At 36.5% G+C, this 19,340-nt stretch overlaps 1 protein-coding gene across 1 annotated transcript in view; it reads left to right on the plus strand.

The window, feature by feature from the left end:
* The window catches only part of SI (sucrase-isomaltase), a 109,994-nt gene extending 92,343 nt beyond the window's left edge, over window positions 1–17,651 (plus strand). The window contains exons 44-47 of the mRNA XM_052636244.1: window positions 3,395–3,483; window positions 13,863–13,912; window positions 14,371–14,538; window positions 17,583–17,651. Coding sequence (XP_052492204.1) covers window positions 3,395–3,483; window positions 13,863–13,912; window positions 14,371–14,538; window positions 17,583–17,651 — 376 coding nt within the window. The remainder of the gene's footprint in view (window positions 1–3,394; window positions 3,484–13,862; window positions 13,913–14,370; window positions 14,539–17,582) is intronic.
* Window positions 17,652–19,340: the final 1,689 nt, after the last annotated feature.

Raw genomic sequence — 19,340 nt, forward strand, 5'->3', positions numbered from 1 at the left:
CTTTTAATTTTAATTAGATCCCATTTGTTTATTTCTGCTTTTATTTCCAGTATACTGGGAGGTGGATCATAAAGGATCCTGCTGTGATTTATGTTGGAGAGTGTTTTGCCTATGTTCTCCTCTAGGAGTTTTATAGTTTCTGGTCTTACACTTAGATCTTTAATCCATTTTGAGTTTATTTTTGTGTGCGGTGTTAGAAAGGGATCTAGTTTCATTCTTTTACAAGTGGTTGACCAGTTTTCCCAGAACCACTTGTTAAAGAGATTGTCTTTACTCCATTGTATATTCTTGCCTCCTTCGTCAAAGATAAGGTGTCCATAGGTGTGTGGATTTATCTCTGGGCTTTCTATTTTGTTCCATTGATCTATATGTCTGTCTTTGTGCCAGTACCATACTGTCTTGATGACTGTGGCTTTGTAGTAGAGCCTGAAGTCAGGCAAGTTGATTCCTCCAGTTCCATCCTTCTTTCTCAGGATTGCTTTGGCTATTCGAGGTTTTTTTGTATTTCCATACCAATCTTGAAATTATTTGTTCTAGTTCTGTGAAAAATACTGCTGGTAGCTTGATAGGGATTGCATTGAATCTGTAGATTGCTTTGGATAGAATAGTCATTTTCACTATATTGATTCTTCCAATCCATGAACATGGTATATTTCTCCATCTATTAGTGTCCTCTTTGATTTCTTTCATCAGTGTTTTATAGTTTTCTATATATAGGTCTTTAGTTTCTTTGGGTAGATATATTCCTAAGTATTTTATTCTTTTCGTTGCAATGGTGAATGGAATTGTTTCCTTAATTTCTTTTTCTACTTTCTCATTATTAGTGTATAGGAATGCAAGGGATTTCTGTGTGTTGATTTTATATCCTGCAACTTTGCTATATTCATTGATTAGCTCTAGTAATTTTCTGGTGGAGTCTTTAGGGTTTTCTATGTAGAGGATCATGTCATCTGCAAACAGTGAGAGTTTTACTTCTTCTTTTCCAAAGTATATTTTTAAAATGAAGTTTTCTATGAACTTTAAGCAAACAATGCTCAGAAGACTTCTCTTTCCTTCTGTCTTTTCCAGTCCCCCTTTTCTTCCTCCATCAGTACTATGACACATTCCCTGATTCACATTAGTTTATGAAAGTAGATATCTATTGACAATATCACTACTCTTTCAAACTGCTAAGTCCTCTGTTGTCCATAGAAGAACCAGACATGTTTTTATCAATCTTGTCCCATTTTACAATGAAAGGTATTTCAGATTTTCTATCCATTACCATTTATAACTGAACATCTTCTAAGACTGCTTATGTGACATCTCCCTCTTGTTCAACGATGTGTCATATCTACCAGGGGTTGTGGGTCCATTCTGTCTCCTATGACTGATGTAAGAATGAATTTCTGATACCAATCACAGAATCTATTTCCACTGTTAAACTCCTGGCTTAGATATTCAGATTCTAGAGGACTCAGTTCTGTTTCTCTTCTCATCTCCTGCTGTACCTCCTCTCATGGTGATCCATGTGCTGACAGCCCCAGCTGGCATGAATAGGTTATGAGGAGCCTGGAAGGCTACAGTTCATGGGGTGGCTAAGAGTCGGACACGACTGAGCGACTTCACTTTCACTTTTCACTTTCATGCATTGGAGAAAGAAATGGCAATCCACTCCAGTGTTCTTGCCTGGAGAATCCCAGGGACGGGGGAGCCTGGTGGGCTGCTGTCTGTGGGGTCGCACAGAGTCGGACACGACTGAAGCTGCTTAGCAGCAGCAACAGCAAAGCCATCCAGATCCATCTCTATCAACACCTTATCTTGTGCTATGGATAGTCGCTCAGTTATGTCTGACTCTTTGCAACTTCATGAACTGTAGCTGGCTAGGCTCCTCTGTCCATGGGGATTCTCAGGCAAGAATACTGGAGTGGGTTGCCATGCCCTGCTCCAGTACTCCTCCAATACTTTATATTGATATCATTAAAGAGGAGAAAAATGATTGCACCTGAGAAGTAAGAGTCTCATGAAGGAGACCAGTTATAAGTTTTGCCTTGAAGAATCTTTATGTTATTAAAGAGGACTAGAGAGGCCATTCTGTGTGTGTGTGTGTGTGTGTGTGTGTGTGTGTGTGTGCGTGTAGATGAGTAAAGTAAATAAGATATTTAGGTATATAGTTAACCTTTGAACAACATGGCTTTGAATTACATGAGTCCGCTTATATGTGGATATTTTTCAATAGTAAATAGTGCAGTACTACTCAGTCCATGATTGGCTGAATCTGTGGGTGCAGAGGAACTGTGGTTACTTGGATGTTTGTTGTTCAAGGGTAAACTGAACTTTCATTCTATACAGGGTAGAATGAAAGTTGTGAAGCTTCTCTTAATCTCATTTTAAGTATGTTGGGAAATTATGTTAAACCAGATATTCATGTTGCTAATAAGATCTACTTATCTTTTAATTCAGTGACTGTGAACTGAAATACATACATACATACTTGCTAAAATCTTTACTTGGAAAATATAAACTTGCTATGGAGATTTGAACTCTAGATATTTTGGATATTTTAGGAGACTTCCATAGCAGTACAGCCTTTAACATTTGTGATCAGAAAAGGCAGATAGCTAAGCATAATTAATCCTTCCATGGCAGTATAAGGCTGTCAAACCAAGTGATTAGTATACTGAGAATGGAAGCAGATATTTAATTCAGAAATAAGCATATTATTGGCAGAAGATGGTAAGTATTGCTCAATCCAAAGACAGGATTTGCAATTTTCTAATAGCTACTCTTCACATTCTTATTAACAGCTGTCAAAATTAAGTTATTTATATACGGAAATATGAGGATAATTTATGTCATAAGGATTAAAACATGCTACTGAAATAGCTTTATGTTTAATGATCAATCATAGAATTATCATAGAAAGTGTAAATAAATAAATAACCTTAACATGGTTTTAATTATAAATGAGGTCACTTCTGATTTTCTATAGTAGGTGAATCCTTGATATCAAAGATATGCATGATATTTTCTATTAAATATGAAGGATTTTGTGGTTTATATACTTTCCATTCTTGTTAATCACTCAGTTGTGTCTGACTCTCTGTGATTCCATGGACTATATCCCACCAGACTCCTCTCTCCATGGAATGCTTCTGGCAAGGATATTGGAGTAGGTAGCCATTCCCTTTTTCAGAGGATCTTTCCAGGCCAGGGATTGAACCTAGATCTTCTGCATTACAGGCAGATTCTTCACTATCTGAACCAGCAAGGAAGCCAGGAAAATCCTTTTATTTTCTTTTCCTAAAACAATTTGTATTCTCCTTAATTGATATCCTTATTTGTGTTCTTTGGACACATACAATAAAACACTCGATACTTTTTAAACGTTCGTAAAATTATATTCTTTTTACAGCCGGCAGAATTACATGAAGCTCATTGTTGCTGCAGATGATAATCAGATGGCACAAGGATCTCTGTTTTGGGATGATGGAGAGACAATTGGTAAGTGTTCCATTTAGGAGTGTCAGGGGAGTGTGTAATTTCCTCGGTTCTGTCTCGCCACAGCAAAAATTTGAAGCAATGGACAGACCAGTGTTACAGCTTGGTGATACAGCTCAGTTTCATTTGGCAAGCAAAGGAAAAAACATCCTTGAAGCGTGAGGGTGGGCCGATCCAAAAGAAGTGAACAGAAGAGAAAAGAATCCAGAAACTCCTCGTTTTATATTTTTTTTCCTCCTCCCCCTGAACCTGCCCTATGTAAATTGGGCTAGCCAGGAGGGCTGTTTGCTTCACCTGAGGTTCTTACTCTGGTCCTCAGACTGTCCTTTGTTCTATTTTTGCAGGCTTTTTCTTTGTCTTTTAGCCACTGCTATTTTTTAGACTCCCTTTTTCCTATTCTAACTGCCTAAAATTCCTCCCTCAAGAGATGGGAGGTGCAACTCTTTAGGAATAGAGGCCTCCATCGAGGTCTTTCTGGCTACTTCCTGCTAAACTGGGATAGTGAGGGATATTGGGCCTCCCCCTCTTGCTAATCTCAAGCCTCAGAGTCCTTATAGTGGTGTCCATCTAAGGGTGAGTGATATTTCCCATGGTCAGGTGTAGTTTTATATATCCTTGTTGAACTGGCACTGCATGTTGTAGCTTATTGACCTGGGCAGAGACAAAAAATGTGTTACACAATTGATAATACATGGAGCAATCATAAGCAGCATCAATATTGTGATAATAGGGATTAGTAGGGGCATTAGCTAGCTCCAAATCCTCCATTGCCAGAAGAAGGATCCACAAAGAGAGATTATAGCCACACTGAGAACTCTCCAGCTCATTCTTTGAGCTCCTGTAGGATCTGAATGTTTTGTTTTTCTTGAGGACTGTGAGACTTCCTTAAACTTTAGCTGGAGGTATTTACCCAGAAAAAAACATATCTCATCCAAGATGGCTCAAGTCCCTCCTTGTTCAGGGATCAGGAGATCTATCTCTTGTCTATTTCGGAGTACGACTCTTGCCAAGCTATGTTGGCTTTTTAGAGCTATCCTGAGAAATTTTATCCCCAGAAACTTAATTAGAATGGCACTCATTTGTAGTCCTGAATAGATATTTGAGATCTCCCAGGGGCTCACAGGTATATTGATTGTCCTCTTCAGTTTTCTTCCATGGCTTGACTTGTGAGTAGTGAATCCAGGAGTCGTATCCTGTTAACTTAACTGCTGTAGGGGTATAAAGTATTACAGGGCAGGGGCCCTTCCCTGTGGGCTGGAGTTGAGCCTTTGGAGACTCATCTTTCCAGACTGTAATTAGGACTTGAGTCCCTAGAGCATATAGTGCTGGTTCTTTAGAATCTTTTGGGTCCTAGTTGACACCCCACAAGTGTATATCTTGTTGGAATGCCCAGTGGCCATAGTATGAGACCAGAGGATCTGAGCCTCTGGATCTAGGAAGAGGTCATTGACATAAACAAATGGTCTCATATAGCATCTCATAAGGACTAAGACCAACCTGTTCCTTAGAAGCAATATGGATGTGAAGGAGAGCTATTGGTAAAGCCTCCTTCCATCCCAGGGAGGTCACCTGAGTTATCTTTTTAATAGCTGGTTTTAATAATTGTTTGGCTCTTTCTACTTTTCATGAAGACCGAGGCCTCCAGGCACAATGGATATAAGAAGTAACACCTAATGCTTTAGAGACCTTGGATGACCTTAGAAGAAAATGATGTCCCATTGTCACTTTGTAATGATCTGGGCAGACCAAATCTCAGAATGATTTCATAGAGCAGTTTTCTTTACCACCTCCTCAGCCTTCTCAGTCTGGGTGAGAAAGCCTTCAGTCCATCCTGTGAATGTATCTATCATGACTTATAGGTATTTATACCCTTGAGAAACTGGTATCTGGGTGAAGTCCTTCTCCCAGTCCTCTCCTGGGTAGGTACCACGTTGTTGGGCAGACTGGGCCAGCTAGTGTCTTTTGGCTCCTTAGGCATTGTTTAACTGGTAATTGGGACAAAAGGAGACCACTTGCCTCCTAGTTGTTCGGAGGCTTGTTCCTCTGAAGGACCTTTCTAGTAATCTTAGAAGGGCCTTTTCCCCTTAATGAGTGGTAGCATATCACTAGTTAACCAACTTCCATTGATGGTTCCCAGGCAGAAAAATGAGTCCCTCCTTTTGGAACTACCCTCATATGATATTTTTGAAAGTCTTCACTCTTAGTTTTAAGAGTCTCACCTTCAGTTTATGAAGGAGTTTCTGGCAAATTAGTCTGTGGATCTAAGGTAGCAATCCCTATTGTTCTGTAATGCTGCTCTCTTAGCTGCCTGATCAGCTGATTGGTTCCCTTGTACCACTTCTATGCTCCCTTTACAGTCAATGAGCAGACGGACTGCCTTCAAGAGCCTGAGGATTTTATCACCATATTTGATTGGGGACCCTCAGGTGTTCAAGTGCCCTCTTTCTTTCCAAATAGCAGTGTCTATGTAGCACCACAAAGGCATACTTGGAGTCAGTGTAAATGGCTACTCTTTTTCCTTTTCTCAGCCCGAAAGCTCAAGTCAGGGTTATGAGCTCAGCTAATTGGGCTGAAGTAACAGGTGGCAAACGTTTAGCACCTATGGTCTCAAAATTGGAGGGTACTGCATATCCAGTTCTTTTTCCATCCAAGACAAAGCTGTTTCCATCAGTGTACACGATTTCCTCAGGATTGGTCAGAAGATTTTCTGACAATCCCTCTTGGGTTTTGTCCAGTGGTCCAAGGTTTCTAGGCAAGAGTGAAAAGGAAGAGAGCCCTCAGGGGTAAGCAGAAGGGTAGCTGGGTTAAGAACCTCACAAGGGGATATAGTCAGGCATGGATTTTCTATCAACACCACTTGATATCTGAGGATCCTTTGATCAGACATCCATAAATGGCCTTTCCCATTCAGGAGCTGTTTCACTTGGTGACTGGTAAAAATAGTTAGTTTGTCCTCAAAAGACTGTTTTAAAGCATCTTCTATCAGGACCCCAATAGCTGCAAGACTTAAAAGTCAGGGAAAATCGGTGATGCCATTCAGCCATCTGATCCTCTGTCATTCACTTTTTCTCATGTCCCCATTCCCTCCCATCATCAGGGTCTTTTCCAATGAGTCAACTCTTCGCATAAAGTGGCCAAAGTACTGGAGTTTCAGCTTTAGCATCAGTCTTTCCAAAGAACACCTAGGGCCGATCTCCTTCAGAATGGATTTGTTGGATCTCCTTGCAGTCCAAGGGACTCTCAAAAGTCTTCTCCAATACCACAATTCAAAAACATCAATTCTTCAGCACTCAGCTTTCTTCACAGTCCAACTCTCACATACATGCATGACCATTGGAAAAGCCATAGCCTTGACTAGATGGACCTTTTTTGGCAAAGTAATATCTCTGCTTTTTAAAAATGCTGTCTATATTGGTCATAGCTTTCCTTCCAAGGAAAAGCATCTTTTAATTTCATGGCTGCAATCACCATCTACAGTGATTTTGGAGCCCCCCAAAATAAAATCTGACACTGTTTCCACTGTTTCTCCATCTATTTTCCATGAAGTGATGGGACCAGATGCCATGTTCTTCATTTTCTGAATGTTGAGCTTAAAGCCAACTTTTTCACTCTCCTCTTTCACTCTCATCAACAGGCTTTTTAGTTCCTCTTCACTTTCTGCCATAAGAGTGGTGTCATCTGCATATCTGAGGTTATTGACATATCTCCCAGCAGTCTTGATTCCAGCTTGTGCTTCTTCCAGCCTAGCATTTCTCATGATGTATTCTGCATATAAGTTAAATAAGCAGAGTGATTGTAAATAAGTACAGCCTTGACGTATTCCTTTTCTTCTTTGGAACCAGTCTGTTGTTCCATGTCCAGTTCTAACTGTTGCTTCCATACCTGCATATAGGTTTCCCAAAAGGCAAGTCAGGTGGTCTGACATTCCCATCTCTTTAAGAATTTTCCACAGTTGATTGTGATCCACACATTCAAAGGCTTTGGCATAGTCAATAAAGCAGAAATAGATGTTTTTCTGGAACTCTCTTACTATTTCCATGATCTGGCAGATGTTGGCAATTTAATCTCTGGTTCTTCTCCTTTTCTGAAGCCAGCTTGAACATTTGGAAATTCACGGTTCATGTATTGCTGAAGCCTGGCTTGGAGAATTTTGAGCATTACTTTACTAGCGTTTGAGATGAATGCAATTGTGTGGTAGTTTAAGCATTCTTTGTCAATACCTTTCTGTGGGATTAGAATGAACACTGACCTTTTCCAGTCCTGTGGCCACTGCTGAGTTTTCCAAATTTGCTGGCATAATGAGTGCAGCACTTTCACAGCATCATCTTTCAGGATTTGAAATAGCTCAACTGGAATTCCATCACCTCTGCTAGCTTTGTTCGTAGTGATGCTTCTAAGGCCCACTTGACTTCACATTCCAGGATGTCTGGCTCTAGGTGAGTGATCACACCTTCATGATTATCTGGGTTGTGAAGATCTTTTTTGTACAGTTCTTCTGTGTATTCTTGCCACCTCTTCTTAATATCTTCTGCTTTTGTTAGGTCCATACCATTTCTGTCCTTTATCGAGCCCATCTTTGCATGAAATATTCCCTTGGTATCTCTAATTTTCTTGAAGAAATCTCTAGTCTTTCCCATTCTGTTGTTTTCCTCTATTTATTTGTATTGATCTCTGAGGAAGGCTTTCTTATCTCTCCTTGCTATTCTTTAGAACTCTGCATTCAAATGCTTATATCTTTCCTTTCTCCTTTGCTTTTTGCTTCTCTTCTTTTCACAGCTATTTGTAAGTCCTCCCCAGACAGCCATTTTTCTTTTTTCCATTTCTTTTCCATGGGGATGGTCTTGATCCCTGTCTCCTGTACAATGTCATGAACCTCCATCCATAGTTCATCAGGCACTCTATCAGATCTAGTCTCTTAAATCTATTTCTCACTTCCACTGTGTAATCATAAGGGATTTGATTTAGGTCATACCTGAATGGTCTAGTGGTTTTCCCTACTTTCTTCAATTCAGGTCTGAATTTGGCAATAAGGAGTTCATGATCCAAGCCACAGTCAGCTCCTGTCTTTTTTTTGTTGTTGTTGACTCTATAGAGCGTCTCCATCTTTGGCTGCAAAGAAGAGAATCAATCTGATTTCAGTGTTGACAACCTGTTGATGTCCACGTGTAGAGTCTTCTCTCGTGTTGTTGGAAGAGGGTGTTTGCTATGACCAGTGCATTTTCTTGGCAAAACTCTATTAGTCTTTGCCCTGCTTCATTCCGTACTCCAAGGCCAAATTTGCCTGTTACTCCAGGTGTTTCTTGACTTCCTACTTTTGCATTCCAGTCTCCTATAATGAAAAGGACATCTTTTGGGGGGTGTTAGTTCTGAAAGGTCTTGTAGGTCTTCATAGAACCGTTCAACTTCAGCTTCTTCAGCGTCACTGGTTGGGGCATAGGCTTGGATTACCATGATATTGAATGGTTTGCCTTGAAGACGAACAGAGATCATTCTGTCGTTTTTGAGATTGCATCCAAGCACTGCATTTTGGACTCTTTTATTGACCATGATAGATACTCCATTACCCCATAGGGAGAAAATATTTGCCTTATTCTTCCCCACCCCCACCCACTATATGTGCCTCATCCAATCAACAAATGACCCACAAGACCCCTATCCAAATCCTTGTACCATGGGTATAAAAGTGGACTAAGGACTCCTGTTCAACATTGATTCTCCCTTGAGCTGGCCCACAGTTCTAACAGTGTTTCCCACTCTGATAAACGTTATTCTCCTCTCATTTTGCCTCATGTCTGGAAATTCTTTTCCAACCCACACCCAGACCACAACAGTAAGATTTTGTTAGCCATATGTCCCCTCAGCCATAGGATCAAGGACATTCTACCTTAACCCCTTAACAGGATCTTTTGAAATTTGAGACTGAGCCATGTGAGCTTTCTGCCAAGTTTGTTTTTGCTGTTCTGGTTTCCAGCACACTGGGCTTCCTGTCAGTTCCTCTGTGCTGCGTTTTCTTTGCGTTAAGCTTCCACCATGGGAGCTTTCACCAAGTTAGGCTTCTGCTATGCTTGGTCTCTGCCTCATGGGGGCCAGGCTGACATTGTTTCAGCCAGGTTATATCCGAGAAACAGCACCAGAGATGTCAGGGGAGTGTGTAATTTCCTTGGTTGTGTCTTACCACAGCAACAGTTAGAAGCGACAGATGGACCAGTGTTATAGCTGAGTATTATGTCAGTTACAGCTCAGTTTTACTTGCCAAGCAAAGGAAAATACATCGTCAAAGTGTGAGGGTGGATGAGAGGACAGGCCCACCCAAAAGAAGCAAAAAGAAGAGAAAAGAAGCCAGAGGCTCAATTTTGGCTCCTCTTTTTTGGTGTTTTTTTCTCCTACCCCTGAGTCTGCCCCATGTAAACTGTGCTAGCCAGGAGGGCTGTTTGCTTCACCTGAGGTTCTCACTGCCGTCCTCAGACCTTCCTTTGACCTATTTTTGTGGGCTTTTTCCTTTCTTTGTCTTTTAGCCATTGCTATTTTTGACTCTTTTTTCCTACTCTAACTACTTAACAGGAGATTAAATATAACTGATAACATACATATTATCTCACATTATTTTTTGGTTACCTATTATTGTGCTTTGGAAGCTGAGTAAAAAAAAGGCCAATAATGTTATTGAGAGCTAAAATAGTTTAATAAATAGTTGAATCAACTTAAAAATAGACTTACAAATATTTAAAGACATTCTTCTTATCTTAAATATATGTAATCCCTATGATCAATGTCTAGGTAACAAAGAGATTTGTGTGGACAGGATGGTATATTGATCATCTTTGTATTCCCAGAAGTTAGCCAGTTCTGTTTGCATAATAGACATTCAGTACGTGTGAGGTCAGCTGAGTTGAAAAGCCACGTTCCCATGTGCATATATTGATGCATAAAGATGCCTTTAAAACATGAGATAGTTCAGAAACAAATTTAAATTTAGTCTGTGTGCTTTATGGCTATAGATTTTGTTTTTTCCTTTTTTCTTTTTTAATGTTGTACAGTTTTTTACATGAAAAGTATAAGGATTTGAATTTAAATCTTTGTTTACTCCATGGCTATCCCTCAAAATCGGACTGAACTGCTAAACTTTTAGCAGTGTGTGCTCTGCTTCTTGAGTAGTTTGTAAAGAATGGATATTCTAAGGCCATCCAAATTCCATTAAATAAAGGAGAGGCCCAGAAATATGCCTTTGAGTCAAGTGCCCCCAGGTTATTATTTCACTGATAAATAAACACTGTTAGAGGATTAACAGTGTCAGCTCCCTTAGATGGGGATCTAGCATTCTCTTGACATGGCTCTTAGTCACAGCAACTAACATCTGTGTGGAGCTGTAGGACGGTTTACTACAATTTAAATACATTATCCATAGATGAGAGATTTTTCATTAATAGCAAAGACATCTTTCTTTCATCTTTTCAGGTTAATTATAGTTAATAGTCTACAACCATAAGAAATAGGAATCTATTAGTAAGTAATCTATATCAGAAAGTGATATAAGAATCATATGGTAATAAGCAAGCCTCAAAATAAATATATGTTTTCCTAGTATTTTGTGAATTAGAAAGTAACTCAACTTCTATTAGTTAAATAAAATCCTATGTTTTCAGAGTCCTGAACTTCATTAACACATTAACTGAGGTTCTACAAAGTTTACAGCCTTTCTTCCTCACTAGGAGGCACTTTGAATTTGCTTACAATTCTCCAAGAGTGTAAAGTTGAGTTATGCATAATTTGCACATTTGTCTTGGGATATTTGAATCTCACTCTCTAGCAAATTTAGTTAATTCATTTTAGCTGTAGGAAGACAAAGCTTTTCTTAGTTTTTTTTTTTTTTTTTTTTTTTTTTAAATGCAGCTCTTTCTCTCAAGCTAAGATATAGATGAAAGAACTTGATAAAACCTTTTCTCTGTTGAAGTTTCATGGCAGATTTTTCTTTTGTTATATCACTGAAAAGTGAGCAGAATTCATATATTTCTCTATGCTCTCTTTATGCAAACATACAAAATTGTTCTGACCCATTATATCTACTAGTTTGGTTATATTTCACGATCTCAGTATATTTGTTATAAGTAACTATAAAGGTTTCAGCAAATCCTCTGAATTTTCTTAAGTGAATAACAACAACAATACATAGCAAATGCTTGGAATCTTTAGATTTATTAGATCAGAATCTCTGAACAATTTTCTCTTACAACAAGCTTGCCAACCTATCTAATAAACTAAATATCTAAATAAATTTTTCTTTTAAGTACATTTAAATTATAAGGAATACTATTGAAACTGTAAAAATGTGTTTTGGGAGGCTCCAATTCTTTATGTTTCAGAGCAGAAAGAATTAAGCAAGAGGATCCTTAATAAGATGCAAGAATAGGACTCTTGTGAGGTTTATAAGAAGACGGGCAAGAGGGTGTTGCGCTGAGAACTTGGTGGGCTACTGTTTTATAATCAAAGGAGAGGTGGGGAGGAAGAAAAGACCACCTTCTTCCTCATTCTTGAGTAGACATCAAGCTTCCAACATCACCTCCTCCTCCACATCAGACAAGGGAGGGAGTTTTCTTGTCCCTACATGGTCAAATGGGGACTGTCATGGCACAATGCAAATGAGCAAAAAGGAGGTAACATACTAAAATATAGTAGATTATCTCAGGTTTCAGTATAATGTCATCTTTTCCTTATATTTTTGTTTTTAGTGTGTGCAGAAAAGCTTGTCCTAGGAATCATTAACTTACTGATCTTACTGAGCAGGGTGTGGGTTTCACTCCACTACTGTTTTATTCTTTTGGGCCATGTCTCATGCTTGCACTGTATGGTTTTGTTGCTAAGCAAGCCTGCTTGATTTTGTAGTTAAGCAAACCTATTTTCCTGAGTGATCATTAGCTTACAGGATTTTTTTTTTTTTTACTTAAAACTCCCGAGTGGAATTAGCTATTTAATCATCTATCTGGTCCCTTTCCTCTGCTCCAATCACTTTTATTTATAGACATGTATTTTTCTCAAAAAACAAACAAAAAAGGATAAAGCAAAATAAACTTATTTTGAAATGTGGGTATATTAAGTAAATTTTGACTGTTCTAGCTAATAAGGTTGTAGTTTAGTAAAATAATAATTTTTCCTACTCATCTTAGTGAAATAGACATATGTCTACCTTGAAGTAAGATCATAAGTGGTATCTTTCTCTTATTCATTAAAAACAAAAAAAACTGTCATATGCTCTTAATAGCTGTCACTTTTGTTTTCTTTTATTTCATAGATCTGTACGTAAAAATTGCTCTTAAAAATTTGTTATACTTATGCATTTTAAAATTAGTTTACTTTTTTTTGCCTCAAAATGTGTTATTAAAGTCATATATGAATTAATCTATTTATAGAGAAAAAATTTACAGAGAATATAATTTAATCTTAGTATAAACAAAATTATTCTCAAATTAAGCATTTTATTTTTTAGAGAATTAATAAACATAATGCTGGCATGTGTAATGGAAGAAGGAATTAAAATTTGTTACTTTTTCAATGTTATCCTAATACTTGTTTTCATCATGCCTTTGACTCTACTTTTGCTTTTCTGTCTTACACGTTTGCTTGGTTTTACATATGAACACAATCATAGAAATCAGAGAAAACCAGACATAAGTTCAGACTTGATATTTAGTTGTTTCACTTTGAGCTATTTATTTAATTTCTTTGGGACTCATTTCTCTCTTCTATACAGTAGGAAAAATAATAATACATCTCTTACAGCATAGTGATAAAGTACTTAGAATTTGACAGATACTGAATAAATTTTAGATTTAATATTACATTTTTAATTGGTTTTCAGTATGGCAAGATTATACCTAATTTAAGTGATGAATATAAAGCCTATGTTTTATCCATTTGATTTCAATTGTCCTGTTAATAATCTCTAACAATGAATATTTTTCTCAAATGACATTAGGATAAGTGGCCATCATATTCTTTTTCTTTATATTGTTATTCTCAGCCATCAAGATGGCCGGGGAGTATCAGTGATTATCACACTTAATTCTGTTGATTCTTATACTTCTTCCACCCTCTTAGAGAAGTGTTTAGACCTGTGTCTCCTCTACAGTTACTCTCCCACACACAAACGCGCAAACATCAATCTACCCATCCATGTAGGACTCGGTCTACATGGATACATGACTCATTCTTCATATTTCAGTGCTCCTCAGACTATGTTGAATAAGATACATAAACTTAGACAGAATTAGATATACATTGATGATATTTGATATCCTTTGTACTGTGAAAGAAAAGCAAAATATGCTAGTATTTACTACAGATTATTTTTTGGAAATATAAATACATCACTCTTTTTTCTCTTATAGACACCTATGAAAGAGACCTATATTCCTTGGTACAATTTAACTTAAATAAGGTATGTATTCATTACAGATCATTTATATGCAATTGTGTTAAATAATATTTGAAGTTTTATGCCATATTTTGTATTTACATACTATATATGTTATATAATATACCTCTTTTCAAATATATAAATAAACAATCTGTATACTATGAAATATTGATACAGTTTGGTTAACAAATATATGCTTTGAAAACATTTAATGGGACTTCCCTGGTGGTTCAGTGGTAAAGAATGCAGGAGACATGGTTCAATACCTGGGTTGGGAAGATTCCCCTGAAGGAGGGCATGGCAACCCACTCCAGAATTCTTGCCTGGGAAATCACATGGACAGAGGAGCCTGGCAGGCTAAAGTCCATAAAGTCGCAAAGACTCAGACATGACTTACCGACTAAACAACAACAACCAAAGATTTAATTGCTTTTGCTAAATGAAAGGTTCAAATGATTTCTTTTTCTTTGTCTTCATAGACCATCTTGACAAGCACTATACTGAAAAGTGGTTACGTAAACAGAAGTGAAATGAGGCTTGGATATATCCACATATGGGGGAAAGAAAAGATGCGTGTTAGTGAGGTTACTCTCACACATAATGGAAATAAAGAGTCTGTTAATTTTACTGAAGACCAAAACCTGGAGGTAATTGACAGAAGAAAATGTTTCTTTTTAAAAGGAACTATTCCAAATATCTATGTGAACCTCTTACATTTCTTAGATCTCAAAAAAAAAAAAAAAACAAAAAACAAAAACCTATTACTCTACTTATTTTCATTAAACTTTCATACCTATTTCTATATTATCATCCTTGGTAACTTGTCATATAAATCAACCTAATGGAATCTATTTTATAATTGTTCTGACATAATCAAAGCAAAATTAACATTAAATCTCTAAATTATTTTCATCCCTTTACAGTAAAGTGCCTCAAAACCTAGTACTTTTCTAAAACAAAATGCTCACATTTGAACATTTAATATGTCTTGGATGAATTATACTTGAAAGCCCTTTCAAAATGAATAGAATTATCTATTAACATCTATGAATAATATGGCATACAATACAAGGATATGATTCAAACATTAAATAGGGACTCAGGATTCTTATGTTAAAGTCCCTTTGCTGCTAGTAATGAGCTTTTTACTTTGAGTAAATAATTTCAGTGCTTCTTTTTCTTTCCTATTAAATAAGAATATGCAAGTAAACAATCTCTTAAACTCTTTCTCATCCTAAATTCTACAAAAATAGATTTTAAAGAACATATATTTTAGAATCCATGAACTGTTTTGCTTGATCCAAGTTCAAGGCTACATCTAAACTGTTAAAACTTTGAGTGTGTGTACACATACCTGTTTTGTGTTTAAAGCTGAATGGAAACAACTGGCTTTTTAATCAACTGACCACTTCAGTGAACATAATTTACAAAACAGCTAGTTGTTTGGCTGACTACAACTGAAAAAGAAAATAATTGTGTCTTGGACACAATTTTAGGTTTTCATAAATTTTATAAGATGTGAGACTTGAACAGCACCTGAAGTCATTTTGTCCTGTTGAAATTTAGCATCTATCCTATTATTACTGCTATTCTATAGGCAATCAGAATTTCCCCTTTCATATATATCTGAGTCTTAATTACTACTTTGACATTAAATTTCTTTAAACTCTATCAAGTTTAAGAAATTAGAGTTTTATGTATTTTGTGTCCATCTATGGCAGAATAACAGAGAAGGCAATGACACCCCACTCCAGTACTCTTGCCTGGAAAATCCCATGGATGGAGGAGCCTGGTAGGCTGCAGTCCATGGGGTTGCTACTAGTCGGACACGACTGAGCGACTTCACTTTCACTTTTCACTTTCATGCACTGGGAAGGACATGGCAACCCACTCCAGTGTTCTTGCCTGGAGAATCCCAGGGACAGGGGAGCCTGGTGGGCTGCCGTCCATGGGGTCGCACAGAGCCAGACACAACTGAAGCGACTTAGCAGCAGCAGTAGCAGCATGGTAGAATAAAAGTTGATAACTTAGCACCTCACCTCCATTTTTTTCTTCTTAAATTTTTACTGGTTTATAAAATTCTAAAGTATGGGAATCAATGATTTAGTCCAGTAGTCTTATATGACAGTCTAGGAAACTGAACTTGAAAGGGAAAATTAATTTCCCAAGAATAAACAGTCAATGATTATCCATCATAATCAGAAATCAGCTTTTTTTTAACAACCCAGTTTTCAATGAAATTAGAAAATGATGGATTCCCTTATTTATTTTTTTGTTCTTTGTTTACTACAACAATGGTGAAAAATAAAGCTCACAACTTTTACTGTAAAGCAATGTCAAAAAAGGTATTTTAGCATATCAAGTATTGTTTCAAGTTAATTTTGACCAAATACTTGGCATTAAAAAAAAATCACTATTTATAAAGAAAAGTTCATTCCACTGATTTCAAACATTCACAAAGAATTTTGAGTAATTTTTTAATATTTTATAATCTCAATGATTCTAAAAGAAGATATTAACTTTACCAAAAATTGGAGCTATCCCTTCTAAGTACATTTAAATAAAACAAATATTTATGAACACCTTCTGTTTTCTAAAGCTTTATAGATATATGGAAAAAGGAAGGAGTGATCAATTTCTTTCTCTATTTTAGTGACCCTTGCCCATGGGTGTGGGAGTTACATACAAAAGATGATTTAATTGCTGTATCAGTGAAATTTTTAAAATATTTACCTAGCACAATTACGCCTAGTTGCCATCTATGCAGCTATTAAGAGCTATGGGATGCATGGGTTGTTCTTCATGTTTGATATAAAAGAATTTTGTTAGTTTTTCTTATAAGATGGATCATTTTCAAATCTTCCTGTTAGGTACTAAGAACATTATTTACCTGTTGTGTTTTAAACTCTTCTACTATAAAGTGTGGGAAATTCTAAGGTGCTTTAATAAAGAATAAATTGTATAATGTCCCTACGTGCATACTTGGTATTTGGTTAGAAGTAAAGGAATGCTCATGTTCTTCTTCTCTTACATATTTGATGATTTAATCCAACTTTCTGAGCTAAAGGCCCTGAGAGTCATGTGAGTGTATCAGAGCAATGGAAGTCTAGTGAGTTCATTATATTACAGATGATTATTTAAGTACAACTGCTTTATTAGTCACCCCCCCCCTACTTAGTCCCTATATGGTCTGATAAAGATTCTCTCCAGTGAAAGAAAGTAACATACATGTAATGAAATCATTGGCAATAAATTCAGCATAAAGCCCTTTGAGACTGATGCAAAAGAAAGCATATTACTAAAATCTAAATTCTGTGTGTAGATGACTGGATAATATTTGAGGGCAGAAAGCATAGAGGTATATGTAATGCAATTATAATCGAGTATTTAAGAGTCACAGAGAAAGAGAAAAGTTGTAGAAATAAGAATAACTGGTAAATAGTCTGTTTCTGATTGTGTTTTGACAGCTCTCTGAGACTTATTTTCATTGTCTGTATAATGGGTGGGTTGGCTGGAAGTACTACTGAAATGGTTGCAAACTCTCTGATGTAAAAATTGACCAAAATGGGAAAGTAAAACAAGCTATAATGTGTTTACTTATAGAGCATTTATTTATGGAATTAGTTTTGTTGAAAAACACCCCACAGTTCTGATTAAACAATTAATTACCCTTTTTTTTTTCTTTTTTAAGATATTAGATATTGATCTAACAGGGAATAATGTTACTCTAGATGAACCAATAGAAGTCAACTGGTCATGAAGATCACCATCAGTCCGAATTGTCAAAGAGAAATTAACATCTGGATTTAAGTTTCACCACCATACTTATAGTTTACCTTCTTCACTTGTTGCTTGTATTGTGTAAAATATGATTTTAATAACATCTACCTAAAGTTATTGCAGAGTGTTCATCAATATTAATACTATTATATAATATTAACATGGCCTAGATTCAATTTTTAAATATATTTAGTAGAATTTAATGGTTCTATTTTACTCAGTATCAGCTGACTGTAATCTAATTACTAAATACATGTGTGTGTAACTAAGATATAATTAAAATAAGTGATTTTTAAATTAAGCAAAAATTTTGTAATTTTATATGACATTTTCTTCAATGTTTAGTAGATTTAAGTTACATACCACCAATTGTCATCAGATTTAATTATTTCTTATTCCGTACATTTAATTAGAAACCAAAAATAAACTGTATATCAATGCAAATAATGTACATTTTTCTTTATTTTCCAAAAGGAAATTTTCTTAGTTTGGATTCCTGTAAGAATTTACCATAGATTGTGTGGCTTAAACAATAAAAATGTATTTCTCACAGTTTTGGGAAGTTTGAGATCAAGGCACGAGCAGATTTGGTGTCTGGTGAGGGCCCTCTTTCTGCTTTGCAGACAGCAAGTTTTTCCTTGTGTCCCCACATAGCAGAAAGCAAAGAAAAAGGACCTGAGCTCTCAACATCTCTTCTTATTGAACACTATTTCCATTAAAGAGGGCTCTATCCACATGACTGTATATGTCTCAAAGGAGTCATCTCCAGATACCAACTTGTCAGAAATTAGAGGTTCAACATATGAATTTGGGGGAGGGGGACACAAGCTTAAGGCCAGAGTATAAATCCAGATTTCTTCCTCTAGCTTTCCTTTATGGATAGGAGAAAATAAAAATCATTACTATCTATTTATTTAATTAGGTGAATAAATTACCTTAGCTCATTCATTCTGGTTGAATGACTCTCTAAGTCATGATTTAAAATAATATTCGTTGGTATTTTTTAACACTTAGGTTTCTTTGAATCTACTCAACCAACTAATATTCTGGAACAATTTACTTTTTCCTAATTAAAAAATTTTGAATGCTGTTATAATTGAAATATTTAACAGAATTCATAACTCAGAATAGCTCAGTCACATGCTCAGTTGTGCCTAACTCTTTGCAACCCCATGGATGGTGGCCCACCAGGCTCCTCTGTCCATGGAATTTTTCAGTCAATAATAGAATGGGTTGCCATTTCCTACTCCAGGAGATCTTCCCAACCCAGGGACTGAATCCACATCTTTTGTGTCTCCTGCATTGGCAGGTGGATTCTTTACCACTGAGCCACCAAGGAAGCCCCCATGTTACACTTGATCTTAGCCAAAAGGCTCAGAATACAAGGATGCCATAATGATAATGATGGCTATAATTCAAACACAAGAAATAAGTGTTGGAGAGGATGTTGATAAAAGGAAACTTTGATAGACCTTTGGTTGGTGGGGGATAAATTAGAAAAAAGTACATACATACAATTTTGAATAAATGTAAAGAAAGTGGTTTTTTATCACATAGATTTGAGAAAGTCATTCTAGATGAAAAGAAATACAGGATTAAGGAAGGAGCAAGCTAACTGGTACCAAGATCTCTGCAGGGAACAAAATATACTTATATACTTAGTCTAACT

The sequence above is a fragment of the Budorcas taxicolor genome, chromosome 1, assembly GCF_023091745.1.
Source record: "Budorcas taxicolor isolate Tak-1 chromosome 1, Takin1.1, whole genome shotgun sequence".
NCBI lineage: Eukaryota > Metazoa > Chordata > Mammalia > Artiodactyla > Bovidae > Budorcas > Budorcas taxicolor.